The 19,031-nt window shown below is 47.8% G+C and overlaps 1 protein-coding gene across 1 annotated transcript in view; it reads left to right on the top strand.

The window, feature by feature from the left end:
• CAPN13 (calpain 13) overlaps nucleotides 1–18,297 on the top strand; it is an 80,493-nt gene extending 62,196 nt beyond the window's left edge. Inside the window, exons 16-23 of the mRNA XM_045979788.1 lie at nucleotides 672–729; nucleotides 834–892; nucleotides 2,419–2,487; nucleotides 4,084–4,159; nucleotides 6,126–6,254; nucleotides 7,250–7,305; nucleotides 7,867–7,924; nucleotides 17,841–18,297. Coding sequence (XP_045835744.1) covers nucleotides 672–729; nucleotides 834–892; nucleotides 2,419–2,487; nucleotides 4,084–4,159; nucleotides 6,126–6,254; nucleotides 7,250–7,305; nucleotides 7,867–7,893 — 474 coding nt within the window. The 3' untranslated portion in view covers nucleotides 7,894–7,924; nucleotides 17,841–18,297. The remainder of the gene's footprint in view (nucleotides 1–671; nucleotides 730–833; nucleotides 893–2,418; nucleotides 2,488–4,083; nucleotides 4,160–6,125; nucleotides 6,255–7,249; nucleotides 7,306–7,866; nucleotides 7,925–17,840) is intronic.
• The last annotated feature ends 734 nt before the right edge of the window (nucleotides 18,298–19,031 follow it).

Genomic DNA, 19,031 nt, shown 5'->3' with positions numbered 1-19,031 from the left:
CCATTGCTTCCTGTTTCTTTCTTTCTTTCTTTCTCTTTTTAAGATTTTATTTATTTGACAGACAGAGATCACAAGGAGGCCACCCAGCCCACTGAGCCACTGAGGAGCCCACTGAGCCACCCAGGCGCCCCTACTTCCTGTTTCTAATCCAAGGAGACCCTTCTCTTCCTCTTTGCCTCAGTGGCTAGGAAGGCTCATGCGAAGTAATGTTCTCAGAGCAGCTCCTGGCACTTTCATCTCCTCCGCGCACACACGTACACACATGCCCGTGCTCACACGCACACACTGAGTAGTCCTATTTTCTCTCCATCCCTTTCTGGAAGCAGATTGGAAAACACGCCTGCGGGGCTGAGTGGATTCCTTCAACAACCCTTGTCCTGAGGGGTTCCCAAGTGCCAGGTGTGGTGGGGAGGAGGCAACTGCTGCTTTTGGTCCAATGATGAAGAGAGGAAGGCCGGGCGACCCACAGGTGGTATCAGATGTCAGGAGCAATGAGCACCGCAGACCTGCATGACCCAGAGCAACTGGGAAAGGCTGCATGGCAGGCTCGAAGGGCACAGCGTGGGAACCCAGGGCTTGGAAGTCTGAGCGCTTCTCTGGCGTAAGGCAGGTGTGCCGCTCGGCTCCTGGGCACTGAGCGGGTTCTTGTCCTCCTCTCTTGTTTCCATCAGGGACTGAACCTGAATGCCATCCAGCTTCAGAGCCTTCTCAACCAGGAGCTCCTGACGGGTAAGATCAGACCCCACAAGCCCACCGTCCCCACACTCCTCCCGCTGCCGAACCCGTCCAGCGTCACCCCCGCCCCCAACATTTCCATCCTTCCTGTCCCCCAGGAACTCCGGGGCACACGTTCTCTCTGGATGAGTGCCGGAGCATCGTGGCTCTGATGGACGTATCCTTTGCTGGGCCCCTCCCCTCCTCTGGCAGCTCGAAGGGCCTGTCTGCTCTTTGGGCTGCCCTGGGGGGTCTCCTTAGGACGTTAGGAACGCTTTTCGCTTTGCGGTGTTTTCTCTTCTTCTTCGGTTCTAAGGGCTGGGCTGGCAGAAGAGCCTGGTTCCTGCCGATTCTATGCCAACTCACTGCCTCTCCCGAACCACCACAGCAACAATGTCAATGGTTAGCCCTTATCAAGCATCGTGGCGTGCCAAGACTAGATCCATCGCATGGGGAGAGAGAGAGGAGTTCGGAGAGCCTAGACAGCCTGCCCAAAGTTGTGCCTGGTTTTGGAGAGTTTACAGCCTCCCAATCTGTGTTCTAATCTCATTCCCCAGGGCCTCTCAGCAGCACCCATGGGAGCCGATTTCATCCCACCCCTCCCCTTACCCTGAGGGAATCTTCCTTAAATCCCTGTTCAATATGCCCCAGTTCAGTAAAGAGAACAACCCCCGGAACTTGGAGAAAATGCCTTGGTCTACACAGTACCCCGTTAGTGCCGCTGGGCCACAGCTACAGTCATAGCTGCAGAGGCCGGGGCGGGAGCAGGGAGCTGTCCCTGGGCACCAGCAGCTGGGCTGGGGATTAAACCCAGGGCTCCTGACTCCGGTCCTGACGGCCGCCTCCCAGGAGCCATTTGTCCCCTGGCAACCCCCGAGAGACTGGCTCCCAGCTGCACCCTGGGACCTTCCCCTCCGTGGGCCTATGAGGCCTCCCCAGAGTGAGACCAATCCTGGCTCCTTCGCTCTTAACAAGACCTGATCGGGAATGGGAGGCCGCCGTTGTCGAACAAGAGCCCTTCTTGCTGAAATCCTAAATCAAGCCCTGTGTCTGCTGGCCCTGGTTTGGAGTCACCTGGAGACACTGCCCATCCCGACAAATGAGGCAGAAGGGCCTTGCGGCCCCCCACAGCCTGGGGCAGCTCACCCTGGGGGACCTGGTGTCTGCCAGAGCCCTGCAAAGCAGACAGGTCGGCTCTCCCTCTGCCCACCCACTGCTCCCCTCCAGCAACATAGAGAGAGATGCTTTTCCTGGCGTTAGCTCTGTATAAACCCATCCCCCTGCTACAGGGAGACCAGGGCTGGCTCTCACGGGTTCCCTCCACTCATCTGCACCCTCTGTTGCTTCAGGGGTTGCAGGGACCCCCTTATGCTTCTCTGCATTCCCCCTGCCTGGGGCCCCCTCCAGCCAGTGCAGGCTGTGTTCCGGAATCTCTCTTCCCCTGGGTGCATGTGATGCCGGCCCCCTTTTCTCAGGGCTTCTTTCTCCTTCCAATTTGTCCATTTTCCTCTGCAAAATGAAGCTAAGCCCGGGCCCCTGCAGACACAGTGGGGGCCCGCTGGGGTGGGGCCACACCCAGGTGACAGGGGGCTGATGGCTGGCGGTGCTACTAGCTGATGGAGGGACTTCTCCTGGCGCCGTGGGCGGGGCCTGCTCCCCGCTGTGCGCTCCCGATAGGCACGTCCACTCTTAACTCCCGGCCAGCTGAAAGTGAACGGGCGGCTTGAGCAAGAGGAGTTTGCAAGGCTGTGGGGCCGGCTTGTCCACTGCCAGGTACCGACATGTTCTCTTCGTGTCCCGTTTAGCAAATATCTACGGGGTGCCCGACCTGCAGAGGGTCGGGGGGTGCGAAAGAAGAGCTACCCAGCCCTCCCTCAGGAGGCCTCGCATTTTGTCCGGGGAGACTGCACGCCCCACTATAAGACCGAGGCGATGCCTGAGCAAGTGACAGGGTGAAGGGTGCTCTGGGAGGTGGAAGGAGAGAGGGTCACCATGGGTGGCAGCTAAGACCGCCCGCCAGAATTCCCTCCCCCAGTCCCGCGCTCCCAGCTCCCTGTCCCCGAGACATCGCCCCAGTGCACCCGTTCGTCTCATTCCCTTCCTGTCCACCGGCCAGACACAACAAGATCACACATGTGGCCTGTGGCCTCAGTGTGGCTTCCCCGTTGTTCTCAGGTCAAGGTCTAAACTCATCAGAGCTGTCCCTGGAGCTGGGACCCTGCCTTGGGGTCCGGGAGGCACCCTTGGACTCCTCCCACTCATTCCTTCCACCCCCAGCTGGGAGGCTCAGAGTCCGGCCAGGACCGACCCCCTTGACTGTCCAGCCTCAGGAATCTCTTCACGGAGAGGTCTCGCCTGCCCCCAGGCCCGGTTACATCCCCCTGATCCCACAATAATAAGATGTTCTTGTGGGGCATTTCAGGAATTATCCCCTAGTCCCTGACTTGGGGGACTCACAGGGCACTGTAATGGCCGATATGCCCCCCCGTTAGACTGCAGAACAGGGACACCTCGTGTTCCTCTGCTTCCCCCAGTGCCTTTCTTAGTGCCTCGTGCACAGCAGGCACCAAAAATGCCCAACGAATGACCAAACTAATGAATTACTGAGTGAGCGAGTGACTCCCAATTGAGGTCCTTCCATATACTCACCAAAAGCTGAATCAGGCCAGAAAACGTTCTTGGGCTGCTATTTCACAGTAATTGCTGCCCTCACGGGCCTGGGTCTCACCCCTGCTGGGGTTATTTTGCCTTGAAACAGCTCCGGTGGGGCAGCTGAGCAGAGACCCAGACAGGGACCCCGAGTGCAGTCGTCTGGCAACTGCACACTTCCTCCCCACAAGTCACCTGCCCGAGCTTCTGTTTCTTGCCCCAGAAGGGCAGGGCTGATCAGGGCTCAGGTGAGAAGCAGGGAGAGGTGGGAAAGTCCAGGGTGCACGAAGTCACTTGCCCACGGTTACAGAGCTGATAGTCAATGCTGATTTAAACCCAGTGTTTTGGTTGCAAATTCTGTGCTTTTAACCACCACCGTATGCAAAGTCTTGAGAGAGCTCTACACCTCCCAGACGCAGCAAGCGGCCACATGTCAGGAGCCCAGTCTGGGGGATGGGGAAGGACAGAAAGGGGGTTGGGAGAGAGGCCCACAGCCCCACAGCTCCACAGCAGGCGGCCAGTGTGGTCGGCCTCACCAGGCAGCGCCCACTGCTGCCTCCCCGGGTCCTTAGATGAGCTGCTCTGAGCTGGGTCCCCTCAAAGTTTATTGAAATGGTCTCCGGGGATGGGAAAGGGATTTCCAGGATCTCTCCCCAGGACATCCTCTTTAAGGTGGGTGAGAGCACTCATTTGGACTTCTTACTTCCTTTCTTGAATCAGAGAGTTTTCCAGAACATCCAGAATCGCTCCGGCGTTTTCCTGAGTTTGGATCTGTGTAAGGCTGTAAGGGATGCAGGTAAAGCAGGGGTCCCTTGGAGCTGTCATGATTGGGGTCGTGGTGATGGCGGGGTGTGTGTGAGAGAGAGAGCACGCCCTTCGCATGCCGTATGCAAGGCTGCTCCTGCAGAGCTGAGGGTCAGGAGAGAACAGAGTTCCTGTGGCCTCCCCTGGCTTACACCAGCCTCTGTGGGCCTCCAGGCTCACGACTCAGCCTTCGTCCTCCCCAACCTGAGTTCTCGCGTGCTGGCCAATTTTCCCAATTGCCTTTAGTCTCCAAACAGCTCTAACTGTGCTAAAATGACCCTACATAATTGATGACCCCACATAACTGACCCCTCCCAGAACTCGAGCTGGCCTTCGAGACTCTTCCGTCTCAACCTCTGGGCTGGGGTTAAAGCCCTATGAGCAGGTGGACACACTGTCCTCCCGGAGGTTGGAGCTAAGTGAAATCTGTCTGCTTCAAGAAGGCCAGAGCTTTCAGTCCTTGGATGATGACGAGGATACACCATAGGCTGCCTAAGAGCTTCAGGGTTCAGGGAGAACTTGTACTCCTCTCTTCTCACTTGATCGTCTCCACTGACCTGTGATCAGGAGTCATGATCTGCCCTGTCCCAGTGGGGGAAATGGATCACAAAAAGGTGGAGTCAGAAAACTGCCGCCTTCCCTGAGAGAATGTAAGCTCAGGTTCCCCCAGGTAAATGCTGGAAGGAGACACTCCATGGCTCTCCCTCCCGCGAGGCCCCAGCCTGGAGAGCAGGAGAAGCATCTCCCTGCCTTAGCACCTGTTCTCCCTTTAATTCTTCCTGCCCGAGAGCAGTGGTTCTCAAACTTGAGTGGGCACCAGAATTCCCTGGAAGCTTGTAGAAGCACAGCTTGTGAAAACACCTCATCCTTCATCCAAAACTTCTGATCCAGGAGGGCTTGGGTAGGGCTCAAGAAACTAGTTCTAAGAGGTTTCTACGCGAGGCCGATGCTCTTCGTCTGGGGACCACACTTGGAGAACGCCTGGATCGCTACAGAAAAAAATGAAATTTTTTATAAGAGACCACACTGATGACTCCAGAATAAGAAAAGGCAGACAGAAATGGCTGGGACCCAACTAAAAGGTCTTCAGGGACCAAGCAGATAACTGAACAGGGAAGTGGAGGTACCGTAAGGAAAGAGGGTGATTTCTGCATGTGGCAAGCCGGGGAGCACATGGTCTAATGGCATTCGAATTCCTATTTTGTTAATGCTGGAGAACGGGCCGCCAGGCTCACCCTGTTGATGGACGGTTTGGCTTGCAAGGTTCTGCCTGCCCCCCCGAAAGCTTATAGGCACGTCCGTTTGCCAGTTTGCTACTGTCTGCTATGGAGTTGGTGCCTCCCGGAGCTCATAATTAGACACACAAGACAGCTAGGCCCCAAAAGAGCAAGGTTCCTGTGTCTCGCCCACCTGTGGCTACCTTCTGACTGTGGTCTCCTCCCGCAGGACCAGCCTCTTTCCTGCTCCACCAACTTAGGACAGAATCTCCCACTTCCAGGGACCACACTTGCTCACACTAGGAGTGTTCACACCTGAGACCCACAGGCAGTCATAGGGTCGGGGAACAAGGTGGTTTCTCGATTACACCGATCGAGAGAGAGGCCTGATGGAGGTGGGTCTGGGAGCAAACTCCTGCTTTCCTGGAAGCTGCCTGTTCACATGGGAATTATCCAATGATCGCGAAGACCAAAGTGTCCTCAGAGCAGTCAGCGTCTTGAGTCTCTGGAGTTGGTCTCTGGCCAAACTCCAGAACAATGTCACCGGGGTCCAGCATCCAAGAAGGGGGAAACTGGAGAATTAATAAAAACACGAACTGAAGTGAACTGGCCTCTGAGCCAGACGGAATAGGAAACAGTGGTAGAAGGTCACCACCCCAAGTGGCTTCTTAGACTTTGCATGTGAGAGGACGGGACATGCTCCCAGCCTCCTCCGGCTCACTAACCCACCCCATGGCCCAGGCTTCCTTGCAGGGACCTCCATCAGCAACGAGCTGCTGGACCTCATGACCCTCCGCTACGGTGACCACAGCGGCAGGGTCAGCTTCCCTAGCCTGGTCTGCCTCCTGTTGCGACTTGAAGCCATGGCAAGTAAGTGTCACCTGGGCAACATCCTGGAGACCATCATAGTGACCAAGAAACACGGGAGAGGATCAGGAATGCACTCCTGTCCCAGGCCTAGGCCAGGCCTCAGTAACAGAGCCGGCTGGAGTCTGGCATGAGGAGCCCTTGCTCCATGAGGCAGAGCCAACATTAGCCTGCATAATGATAGACCCTGTCTGTGTCCCCTGCGTCCCTTCTGTACTCTTTCTGTCCAGGCAGTCCCCTATCCCAGGCTCTCATTTTCTCACCACCCTATTTAGTGCCTCTTCAAGGGGCAAGGTTCATTTAACTCACTGTGTCCCCTCTCCATGTTGCTTATAGCTTAAACCTACACTATAGTCTTGCAATGAATGCATTCTCTGCTGAAGGAATTCACACACAAGTGATAGATGGGGGTGGGGGGGGGCTTCCCCAAAGCTCTAGAAATTCTACAATGTAGGTCAGATATTTGGACACTTCTTAGCAGCCTAAACCCGCCCTTTATTTTTCAAGAAAATCCTATGTGAAACCCCAAGCCATAATATAGCTCAAGAGTTGTGTTTGGGGTAGAAGTGGCATCTGGCCTCATCCTAATCTTTATCCCATCACTGGCATGGCGCATCACTGTAAATCCCAGAGCTCTGAGCCAGGCAGTTAAGGAAGACTGAGAGACCAGAGCCCTGGGAGCATAAGAGAGAAGGGTGAGGCATAAACCTCCAGAGAATTCTCTGTTGGACAAGGGAAGTTCTCCAAAGGGTGCCCATAGAATACGTTATAAGACAGGCCCCCACATTCCCTGAGCCGTGTGTGGAAGGGTGAAGAGTGCAAGGGCACGAGAAGAGGGAGAGGCGTGTGTGGGCCGGAGCGGTCACAGAGAGCTGTCCCTCAGGGGTGGAGTTGGCTGGGAAGAGATGAGGAGGGAGAGAGAGAAAGTGATTTACGTAGAGTCGCCATATTTGCCTTTATCTCCCTTGACCTATCCTGATTCCTCTCCTCCTCTTTAGAGACTTTCCAGAACCTCTCCAAGGATGGGAAAGGACTGTACCTGACAGAAATGGAGGTGAGGTGCCTTCCCCTCCCAGACACAGGGCACAGTCCCAGGCCACCTCCCCTCTCCTGATTCCAGGGGGCATTTTTCTCCCCGAGGATATTGGCTGGTCTGTCAAAGGCCAGCCAAGCTGCCTGCCCGGCTGCCTCCAATTACTGCCTTTATATATTACGGGCTGCCAAGGCTGCTTTAGGATCTTGGCAGACAGATTTTATTTTTTTCCAATAGCTTAATAAAGCAGAGGATTATGTGGACGTCATAAATCCAAGAGGGAACTGAGGAACACCTGCTGAGCTCACTGTGCATTAAACTTACTCCCCGTGAGCTTTAGAGAGAGCCTCCTGGCCTAGCCAGCTGGTCGACCTCAGCTATCCCTCTCTCTGCCTAGCTCCTCAGGGAGTAGCAAAGATAGGTTGCGATGGGGGCTTGAGACCCCCTGCTGGGTTGGAATTATCTGGAAAGTTTTGACAAGACTAGACTGAGGTCTTTCAAGGAAGGGGGTACCATTTGCCCTGCTCTGTATTCAGCGAACAAGTTTTAAGCTATGTCATAATGATGATGTTTATTTCTCAGTGGATGAACCTGGTCATGTACAACTGAAGCGAGGAGCAGAGACGACCCCAGAGTCCAGGTAAGACATGGCAGCTCTAGAATCGTTTCCTTCTAGCACAACTCCTTGTCTCCTCTAGGAACTACACACAAGACTCTTGCCCTGGGAGGAGCCTGCCTAGAGATTACAGAGTCCTTATCTGTGTGAGCCAAGGCTCAACTGCTCAGGGCCCCTGAATTTCAAGGCCAATGCCACAGGCTTCATCCAAAAACCATGGGTGGAATGACCAGGGAACATTGATGAAAGAGTGTGGCCCGAAAGTCATGAGTGAGGGATTTAGAACTCTTATTTATTAATTCATTTATTTTTTAATTGAACTATAATTGACATTTCATAATGTATTCATTTTAGGTGTACAATATAATGATTGGATATATGTATGTATTATGGAGTGATTACCACAAAAGGCTTAGGAAACGTCCATCACTACACATAGTTACACATTTTTTCCCTTTGTGATGAGAACTTTTGTAATTTACTCTCTTAGTAACTTTCAAATACACATACAATACAGTATTGTTAACTGTAGCCATAGTGCAGTCTATTCTATCCCCAGGACTTAATTATCTTATAAATGGAAGTTTGTACCTTGGGACCATCTTCCCCCATTTGGCTCACCACCCCCACCCTCCACTCCCGGCAACCACCAATCTGTTCTCTGTATCTCTGAGTTTTGTTTTGTTTTTAGATTCCACATATGAGTAAGATCATACAGTATTTTTCTTTCTCTGATTTACTTCACTTCACATAATGCCCTCAGGGACCCTCCGTGTTGTCACAAATGGCAAGGATGTCCTTTTCTATGGCTTAGTAATATTCCTTCATATATAAAATACGTTTTCATTATCCATCCGTTTACTGATGGACACTTAGGTTCTTTCCTTGTCTTGGCTGTTGTAAGTAATGAACATGGGATGCACATATCTTTTTGAGTCAGTGCTTTTGTTTCTTTCAATAAATACCCAGAAGTAGTTTCTGGATCATATGATAGTTCTACTGTTAATATTTTGAGGAAACTCCATATTACTTTCCAGAGTGGCTGCACCAATTTACATTCCCACCAACAGTGCACAAGGGGTCCCTTTTCTTCACCTCACCAACGCATACTATCTCTTATCTTTTCTAAAATGGCCATTCTAACAGGTGTGAGGTGGTATCTCATTGTGGCTTGGATTTGTACTTCCCTGATGACTAATGATGTTCCACACATTTTCATATACCTGTGAGTCATTTGTATGCATTCTTTGGAAAAAATGCCTATTAGTCTTAGTTGATTATTTTTCTTTTGTCACTTTTTCTTTTGGTGTCAAATCCAAAAGTCATTGCCACGATCCATGTCAAGGAGCTTTACCCCTAAAGTTTTCTTCTAAGAGTTTTACGGTTTCAGGTCTTACATTCGAGTCTTGAATCGTTTTGTAGCTGATTTTTGTATATGGTGTAAAAGAGCAGACCAGTTTCATTCTAGAATTATAGTGTGAAATTCCAAAGAGGAAAGGCAATCACTCATCACAGGAAGGGCTAATGTGTGGAGCAACAGAAATGACCAGAGCTTGGGGAGAGGAGAACTGGGTCCAGCCTCAGCTCTACCATTGCCTCGCTGTACAGCTGTGCACACATCTGTAGCCGTCAGCATCTGCAAATCTAGCGCAAGTGTGCTGAAAAGTTAATGCCCATGTTGCATTTCTTCTACATGTTTATTTTCAGGGAATAGACCCCAGAGATACATAGCCCTTACCCCATGCTACTGTAGCAGAAGCCCCAACAGTCTGCTGGAATCTTCCAGGACTGGGGTGCTCAATATTTTGTGCTCCTCATGGTTGGACATTTCTGGGTGTTAGGTATTATTTTATCAAGAGGCAACAATCTACTTCCCTCAAACTTTCCACCCATGCATCAAGCTCTACTCTGGACCACTGCAGAAAAAAGACTGGACAAGCCAGACCTTCACATCCTTGCAGATAGCTCTGCTGCCTCACTGAGGCCTCTCTTTTTACTTATTCCTGTTGATTCTCATCTGAAACCTACTGGTAACCATGTCTATATCCCAATGTCCCTTTGAAATACATAGTTCTCCGAGGCAGCCGTCCTGTGATCAGCATATTTGGGGATGCTATAATTTCTATAAAAAGCATTTCTTTAATCTCCCAACTCTGTACCTTGAAATCAAGAGACAATCTCTCCATAAAGAAATATTTTAGCATAAATATTTCCTTGATGAACTCTTGGTGCTTCTTAATGAACACAAGTTAACATACCTGGCACAGATCAAAGATATTTAGACTTACCTGTATTTTCATGAATTCCCCTTTCATTTCTTTCTAAAAATAGGGCATGTGAATATTTCCCATTTTCGGTCTGCCTAATTCCTATTCTAATCTGCATGATTTCTAATGTCAGGAATGATTCTTCAGTTGTATCTTCGAGCTAATTCAACATGCAGGACCTAAAGTTTGAACTTTTGAAATAACTGGACTTTTTCCCATTATCCTTCCTCCTACACAGGGTCCCAAGTCCCTCTTAACCAATCTTTCTATACTTCCTGTTCTAAACATTATGTAAGAAGGAAGTATAAGATGTATGGTTATGTATGCTTCAGTCTCTTTCACTAATGTCTATCATCATCCTTAAGAGTACTCCCTTGTCGGGGGGCGCCTGGGTGGCTCAGTGGGTTAGGCCGATGCCTTCTGCTCAGGTCATGATCTCAGGGTCCTGGGATCGAGTCCCGCATCGGGCTCTCTGCTCAGCAGGAAACCTGCTTCCCTTCCTCTCTCTCTGTCTGCCTCTCTGCCTACTTGTGATCTCTCTCTGTCAATTAAATAAATAAAATCTTTATAAAAAAAAAAAGAGTGCTCCCTTGTCTTCCTCATTAATCATGGTCCTCTGACATCATACTCTTAAAGTAGATCTAGTCACTCTTGGCAGATGGGTTGCTGTGCAGAACTGGAGGCAGGAGGGTGAAGAAGTTCTGCCTCCAAATCTACAAACTCTCTTTCATCTATAACCATCTCCCACCTTCCTCCTGTTATGCTAGAGGGCATATGTCTCTGAGGATGTTCTGGATCTCATTACCTCCCCACTTCTCAAGGACCCAATAGAATGAATTCTCTCCTCTGTGTTCTGAATATTAAATCAATCTCTCTCTCTCTCTCTCTCTCTTTCTCTCTCTCATTCCTGGAGTCATCCAATTCCCACTGAAACATGCTTATCTCTTAAATTTCTTCCATCTCCTATTCCCTTCCAGCCACAATGCCATCTCCTCCCTTTACAGCCAAACTTCATAAAAGAGCTCATTGTCTCCACATCCTCACCTCCCACGTTCCCTTCAAACTACTTCAATTTAGATTTTTCAGACACCGTCTCTCTCCCTGACTTTACACCGGCTCCCTATCTGATTTTCCTATATCCACCCACTTCACTCGAGTCAATTTCCTGCAATCTAAGCACACTTTTTAAAATTCACATCCAGGGGCGCCTGGGTGACTCAGTGGGTTAAAGCCTCTGCCTTTGGCTCAGGTCATGATCCCAGAGTCCTGGGATCGAGCCCTGCATTGGGCACTCTGCTCAGTGGGGAGCCTGCTTCCTCCTCTCTCTCTGCCTGCCTCTCTGCCTACTTGTGATCTCTCTCTGTCAAATAAATTAATTAAATTAAATAAATTTACATCCAGTCATTGCCCTCACCAGGTTAAAACCCTTCAATGTCTTCCTGTTGCTATTTGGGAAAAGTCTAAAGTCATGAATGTGGCATATACCATCTGCCTTCTGCCCACTTACCTAACCATACCTCGTATCTCTCCTCCTTCCTGTGCTCTATTCCCACCACACCAGCATTACCTTTATTCCCTCCAATGTTTCATTCTTTCCCCAACCTCAGGTCTTTTGCCCCTACTGTCTGCTCAGTCCTGGGATTAGTTACATAAGTCCTGATCCTTTGTATCTTAACCCCATTGGGTTCTCATATTTCTTACTCACTGTCACACTGGCCAGATCATAACATTCAGAATTCTTTATTGTTATTGCTGCCCACTCCTCACATTTTCTTAAGGTCCTATGAAATGTAACTCACCCATCATAATGAGTTACCCATTTGAGATACAGAGTCCAGTGGTTTTCAGTCACAGAGCTGTGCAACCATCACAATATAATTTTAGAACATTTTTGTCACCACACAAAGAAACCCATGCCTGATAGTAGTCACTTCCTATGTTAGCCCCATCCCTCTAGTCCTGGGAAGCCACTAATCGACTTTCTGAATCCATAAATCAGCCGATTCCAGACAGGTTATGTAATTGGACTCGTGCAATATTTGTCTTTTGTAACCAGTTTCTTTCATCTGTCGTAGTACGTATCAAGACTTCATTTCTTTTTAGTGTCAAATGACATTTCATTTTGTAAATATACCAGCTTTTATTCATCTGTTCTTCCACTGATGGACACTCATTTAGGTTGTTTCTGCTTTCTGCCTGTTGGGGATAATTCTGCAATGAATGTTTGTATACAGGCTTTTGCATGGGTGTGTGTTTTCATTTCACTTGTGTGTATACCTAGGAGTAGAATTGTTGGGTTGTTTGGTAACTCTATGTTAACATTTTCAGGGACTGTTTTCCAGAGCCACTGCACCATTTTGCATTTCGACCAGCAGTGAATGAGGGTTCCAACTTGTCCACATCCTTGTCAACGCTTACTATTGTCTGACATTTTTATTAGAGCCATCCTAGAGAGTGTGAAGCGATACCTCATTGTGGTTTGGTTTGCAGTTCCCTGCTCATGATGGTGAACATCTTTTCAGTGCTTACTGGCCATTTGTATATCTTCTTTGGAGAAATGTCTATCCTGGTTCTTTGTTCATTTTTAAATTGGTTTATTTAACTTTTTATAATTTTAAATTGGTTCATTTCACTTTTTTGTGACTTACTTGTAAGAGTTCTTTACATATTTGTAAATATATATATGTGTGTATATATATATATAGATAGATAATATTCATTGTAGTTATAAGTCCCTTTTCACCTATGTGATTTGCAAACATTTTCTTCCATTCTACAGGTTGTCTGTTAAGTTTCTTGCTTATATCATTTATAGAACACAAATTTTTAATTTTGTTGAAGCCCAATTGACATATTTTTTCTTGTGTGACTTATACTTTTAGTGTTATATACAAGAAATCATTGCCTCATCCAAGATCATGAATAATGCTCTTGTGGTTTTCTCCTAAGAGTTTTATACTTTAGCTTTTCCACTTAGGTCTTCCATCCTTGCTGAGGGAATTTTTGTATGTGGTGTGATGTAGGAGTCCAGCTTCATTCTTTTGAAAGTATATATCCAGCTATCCCAGCACCACTTGTTGAAAAGACCAATCTTTGCCCCATTTTATTGTCTTACCACCCTTTTCAAAAGTCCGTTTAGCATGATGTAAGGAATTTATTTCTGAATTTTCCATTCTGTTCCAGTGATCTATATGTCTGTCCTTATTTCAGTACCACATTGTGCTGATTATAATAGAGTATTGTAGTAAGTCTTGAAATCAGAAAGTATGAATCTTCCAGCGTGGTCTTCTTTTTCAAGACTGCTTTTGGGTGGCTCAGTGGGTTAAGCCTCTGACTTTGGCTCAGGTCATGATCTCAGGGTCCTGGGATCGAGCCCCGCATCGGGCTCTCTGCTCAGCAGGGAGCCTGCTTCCCCCTCTCTTTCTGCTTGCTTCTCTACCTACTTGTGATCTCATTCTCTCTCTCTCTCTCTCTCTGTCAAATAAATAAATAAATAAATCTTAAAAAAAAAAAGACTGCTTTGGTAATTCTGGGTTCCTTGCATTTACACATGAATTTTAGGACAGGTTTACAAATTCTGCAGGGGAAAAAAAGGGTAGCTGGGATTTTGATAGAAATTATGTAAATCTGTAGATCCATTTGGGGAATATTGCCAACTTCACAATCTAAAGCTTTTTTGATCCATGAACATGAGATTTCTCTCCATTGTTTTAGATCTTCTTTAATTTCTTTCAGGAATGTTTTATTATTTTCTGTGTAGGAGTCCTGTACTTTCTTTGTTAAATTTATTCCTGCGTATTGTATTTTTTATGTCACTATAAATAATTTTATTTTTAGATTTTTCATTGCTAATGTATAGGAAGAAAACTGATTTTGATACATTGATCTCACATTCTGCCACCATGCTGAACTCATTCATTAGTTCTAATGGCTTTGTGGGGATTCCTTAGGATTTTATAACTACAAAGTCATGTCATCTGTGGAACTGCAAGTAGTTTTATTTCTTCCATTCCAATCTGGATGCCCTTTTTATTTTTCTTATCTCCTTTTCTTGGCTAGAACTTCTAGGACAATGCCGACTAAAGGTGAAGGAAGCAGATACCCCTGTCTGCTTGGTGTTCCCGATCTTGGGAGAAAACAGTCTTTTACCAATAAGGATGATGTTAGTTGTGGGATTTTCATAGATATTATTTGTCAAGCTGAGGACGTTCCCCTCTATTTGTAGTTTGCTGATTCAACACACTTTTAATTACCTGCTTGATGTCTGTATTCCCTGCTGCACACTAAGCTTAGGTATGTCTTTTGTTGCTATCTCCTTAGCATGTAGCAAAAAGCCTGGCATAGAGGAACCACTCAATAACAGTTTTCCAAATGACTGAGAGAAATTGCCCTTTCAGGTTCGTGTCTTCCTTTGCTTGTTCTTGTCCTAATTTTTATAAATGTTGTCTTCAACCCAGTTCTTCCTGCTATCGACTACGTATGCAGTTTCTTGCCCATCAGGATTACTGGAAAGCAGATAATTAACATTATCTGGTTAAAATCTCTAGTACATCATGACCTATATTTTTTTTAATAAAAGGCTTATTGTTTGACCTGTTGATCCTCTCACCCTTTTGAAATCTGCTTTCTTGAGTCCAGGGCACACTTCTTTTTCTTTTTCTTTTTTTTCTAAGATTTTATTTATTTATTTGAGAGAGGGAGAATAAGAAAGCGAGAGAAAGAGAGTAAGCAGGGGTGGGGGTGGAGGGAGAGGGAGAAGCAGACTTGTGGCTGAGCAGGGGAGCCCAGTGCAGGGCTTGATCCCAGGACCCTGGGATCATGACCTGAGCTGAAGGCAGATGGTTGACCAACTGAGCCACCCAGGCATCCCCCAGGGCACATTTCAATGCCACCCAACATTCCCTTATTTTGCTACTACAAAGTCAAAGCTACGTTCTTCCAGGATTTCCATCACTCCCACGTTAGCATAGAGACTCTCACTATTGGCCAATATCCAACCCAGAGGAAAATTCCCTCTCCTTGTTCATCTGGCCCTCTGGGCAATGAAGCTGTCACTGGAACAAGTGAAGGCCTTGTCAGATGAGCTAAGTGAGCTTCTCCCCAGAGTTTGGGGGTTGCTAAAGCCCCCTCATCAGTCAGCTTGGATCCACCTGGCAAGCTGGCATGTACTCCCATTGGGAGAACACTTCTGTTCCTCTCTCTCTCATCTTCAACCCATCTGTTCTGCTCTCACTTAGTAAAGTAGGATATGGAAGTATGCAACCAGAGAACTCCTCTTCCTTCCCTCCCATTGTACCTATTCATTTTGAAGGAAGCATGCACCCCCATGGTCATATTGCTGGTCATGTTTACATTAAAATTGTTTTAAATGTCAAGTTCATACTTCAGAAAATGCTAATGCTCAATGACTTGGTATATTGTGCTTGGAGAATTAAGGCTATGTTGATCTTAATTGATTTCAAGACTAGAGGGGTTTTTTCTTTTTTTTTTAAGATTTATTTATTTATTTATTTGACGGACAGAGATCACAAGTAGGCAGAGAGGCAGGCAGAGAGAGAGGAGGAAGCAGGCTCCCCACTGAGCAGAGAGCCCGATGCGGGGCTCGATCCCAGGACCCTGGGATCATGACCTGATCCAAAAGCAGAGGCTTAACCCACTGAGCCACCCAGGTGCCCCAAGTCTATAGGTTTAATGTACTGTAAGTCACACTCTGCTGAGAGTTTTTCTAGCTAATGTCATCTACATTCACGTTGATCTACTTTCAGTGTGGTAGTAAAGTGCTTTACTCTAACAAAGTTGTTATTTATAACAATTTGCCACTAATATGGACGTGAACTATCCTGGGGAATGGGCCACGTTCTCCCACTCTGCATGAAGGTGATGTATGAGTAGCAGTGGTCCTGATCTTTCTGATCTACCGACAACAGTTTTCTCCTATCCAAGTAAATCTATCTCTCCCATCTTGCAGACTAGAGACATCCTTTTTGAGAGTTAGGAGCCTGGGTTTGCCTCTAGAGAGGTGAAACTCCCTACCTGCTTTGGCCAACATACACCTGGTGATTACTGTAGAACCCAGGGTGTCCAGCCTTCCAGATCTGGCTTTGGAAGAGAATGGTATCCAGCTAGAAAAAATGACTTGGATACTCCAAAGGCATAAACCGAGAAAGAGGAAGAGTTGATATCCAGGAAACAAGATCCAGCACTGGACCCTTCACTAGCTAGGGAAGTCCCGTAGAAAGAGAAAGGAAGACCAACGGGAGGAGGAAGCGAGGTCTTGGGGGAAAATGGAAGCGGTAGTTTATCTGATTGCTCCATCATAGGTAAAATTGTGCTCAGAAGGATTTTTAAAATTCTGCTGGAGAGTTTTGGAAGAATTATTAGGATAATGACATAGACTAAGCAGATTTTTAAAAAGATTTTATTTATTTATTTGACAGAGATCACAAGTAAGCAGAGAGGCAGGCAGAGAGAGGAGGAAGCAGGCTCCCCGCTGAGCAGAGAGCCCATGCGGGGCTCGATCCCAGGACCCTGAGATCATGACCTGAGCCAAAGTCAGAGGCTTACCCCACTGAGCCACCCAGGTGCCCCATAAGCAGTTTTTTTAAATGAGATAATTATTAACTCCTGGAAGAACAAAGACTTATAGAAGAGAAAAGGAGAAGGGATCCTAGAATATTTTTTCACTCAGCAGTGAACAGTACATATGTAATTGTAATAAAATAAAAATTGAATATTGATTTAACCAAAAGATGTGAAATAAATATATTAGAGAAAGGAGGGAAGAAGTGCAGGTATGGAATGGGTTAGGAGCACACCAGCCCAACCTTCCAGTATAAGCAGTCAGGCATTTGACATTGACAAGTCTGGGGAGAACCCTGCAGGCCTATCCTTGGAAATATGGAGGTACACATCAAAAAAAAAAAAAAAAAGAGTCTGGAGAGCAGAATTTAGGGCACAAATGGGACAAGTGACTGCTGTTTTTTCTTCCTGTCTTGTTATACTATTGGAGTTTTAAAATTATATATAGGAGGCTGGACTTTTATGAAAATAAATAAGCAAAACTAGTAAATATACTGAGACAGGCATTTAAGACTCAAGAAAAGAGAAGGGGATAGAGAAGAAGAATCAAGTCTTTCTCACATGGCCGGGAAAGTTAGGTGATTATAGTGGAAAAATGTCCATACAAGAATATCACTTTAGTCCAAGAGATATGAACTTGAGAAAAGCCATTCTTCGATAGGAATCCACAGCCAGCAGACCAGCCTTCTGCTGAAACAGAGACTAGAGCGATTGTCATTCCAGCTTCTCCTGGTCTCAGCCCTTCCAGCCTGCTCAGGGGGTCAGAAGAAGATCTCCCAAACTTACCCACCTCTGCCACAGGCACTCAGGTGCTCAGGGGACTGCCGTCTGGACTAAGGGTGGAATAAGTGCATAGATGCCTCCAAGGAATTTTGGAGAAGGAGGTGGAGATATTCCTGTCCACTGGGTGGCCTTGGGTATGTTGGAACAGGTCCACCTTCACCAGCACGGGGTCCTGTGCTCTGTCTGTTATCTGCTCATCCCAGACAGCATCTATGGGAACAGGTCCAGGCCTCTGTGGTCTCTCCAAGAAGGGAAAAGCTTCTTTACTCTCCCCTGGCCTTCTGCATTTGAAGATGTGTGCCTTTCTCTAGGACCAGCTCCCAGTGATCACTCAAGAATCTGGCTCTCCTTGCAACAGGTGGTGAACTCCCATGCATGTGATACACTGAAACCTGCCCTGCCTGAAACATAGTCAAGGCTGTCTTCGAGGAACCTGGGCCTGGTCCTCAGCCAAGTCAGGCTGTAGTCAGCCCGAAGTCTCAGAGCGGGTCCTCTGACCACTTCAGGACACCAGCCTGGGATGCCCTGGAAGATGAAGCAGGAGATGTTCCACGGTGGGAAAGAAGGGGAGAAGCTTCCTCATGACCCTCTCCCTCCAGTCCAATTCATTTCTAGGAAAAGCCAGAATGAGGCAGTCTGCCCACCCACAGGGTGCTGGAGGTGATCGGGGAGCCGTCTGCTGGGTGTCGCAAAATAATCCTACTTCTCTCTGTCTATATCCTGATTGTTTCACAGCCAAATGGCAAAATAAAACACAGTTCCCATAAAGGTCTTGGACTCTGTGACAAGTAGGATCATAATTCTGAATTAAGAAAAAAAAAAGTTTGGGGAAGGAGAAATCTAGCCAGCAAGGCAGGTATCTCCCTCCCTCTTTATCCATAAAGGTCGCTCCAGAAGAGCACGGCCCCCTCCAGTGTAGAAGAGTTCCCAGAGAGTGACCGAGCCAGACCTCACTCAGGAGACTCTGTGGTTCGAGAACGCGTTCCAGAGCTGTTCCCCAGTGTGGGATCCTTACAAATATACGTGTGTCAGGGGGACGGGAGGGCGGAGACTTTTCTGAGCAGACCCCACCAGAAGGCGGACAGGATGGGGCAGGGGTACGCCATTGCAGACTCCCGCGCTCAGGGTCGAGGTCAGCATTTGGAAAGTGGACATCCTGGCACAAAGAACAAAGGTGGCCCACTAACCTGTGTCCCAAGGGACTGCTGCAAAGGGTTTATGATCAGTTCAGCGACTCCAGCAGGGACAGACACACGGCAAAGCTCAGGCCAGGTCATTTGGCCTCCGGGCCCTCTGCTTAGTGACCCAGGATGGCCAGCCACAGTGCTCAGCATGGACTTAGGAGGCAGACAGAGCTAATGCCTGAGGACTCGAGTCCTGGGCAGTCAGCCTGGTCCCTCACGTAAGGTTTTCTGCATGCAAAACCCTGGTGCCAACAGCTAAACACAGACTCTGTTAAAAAAAAGAAGTGGGGTGGGGGGAACTGGTGCCCAAAGGAACGA

Source organism: Meles meles, chromosome 15, assembly GCF_922984935.1.
Source record: "Meles meles chromosome 15, mMelMel3.1 paternal haplotype, whole genome shotgun sequence".
In the NCBI taxonomy this organism is placed as follows: Eukaryota; Metazoa; Chordata; class Mammalia; order Carnivora; family Mustelidae; genus Meles; species Meles meles.
The sequence above is the reverse complement of the archived record's forward strand: the minus strand, read 5'-3'. Positions and strand labels throughout refer to the sequence as shown.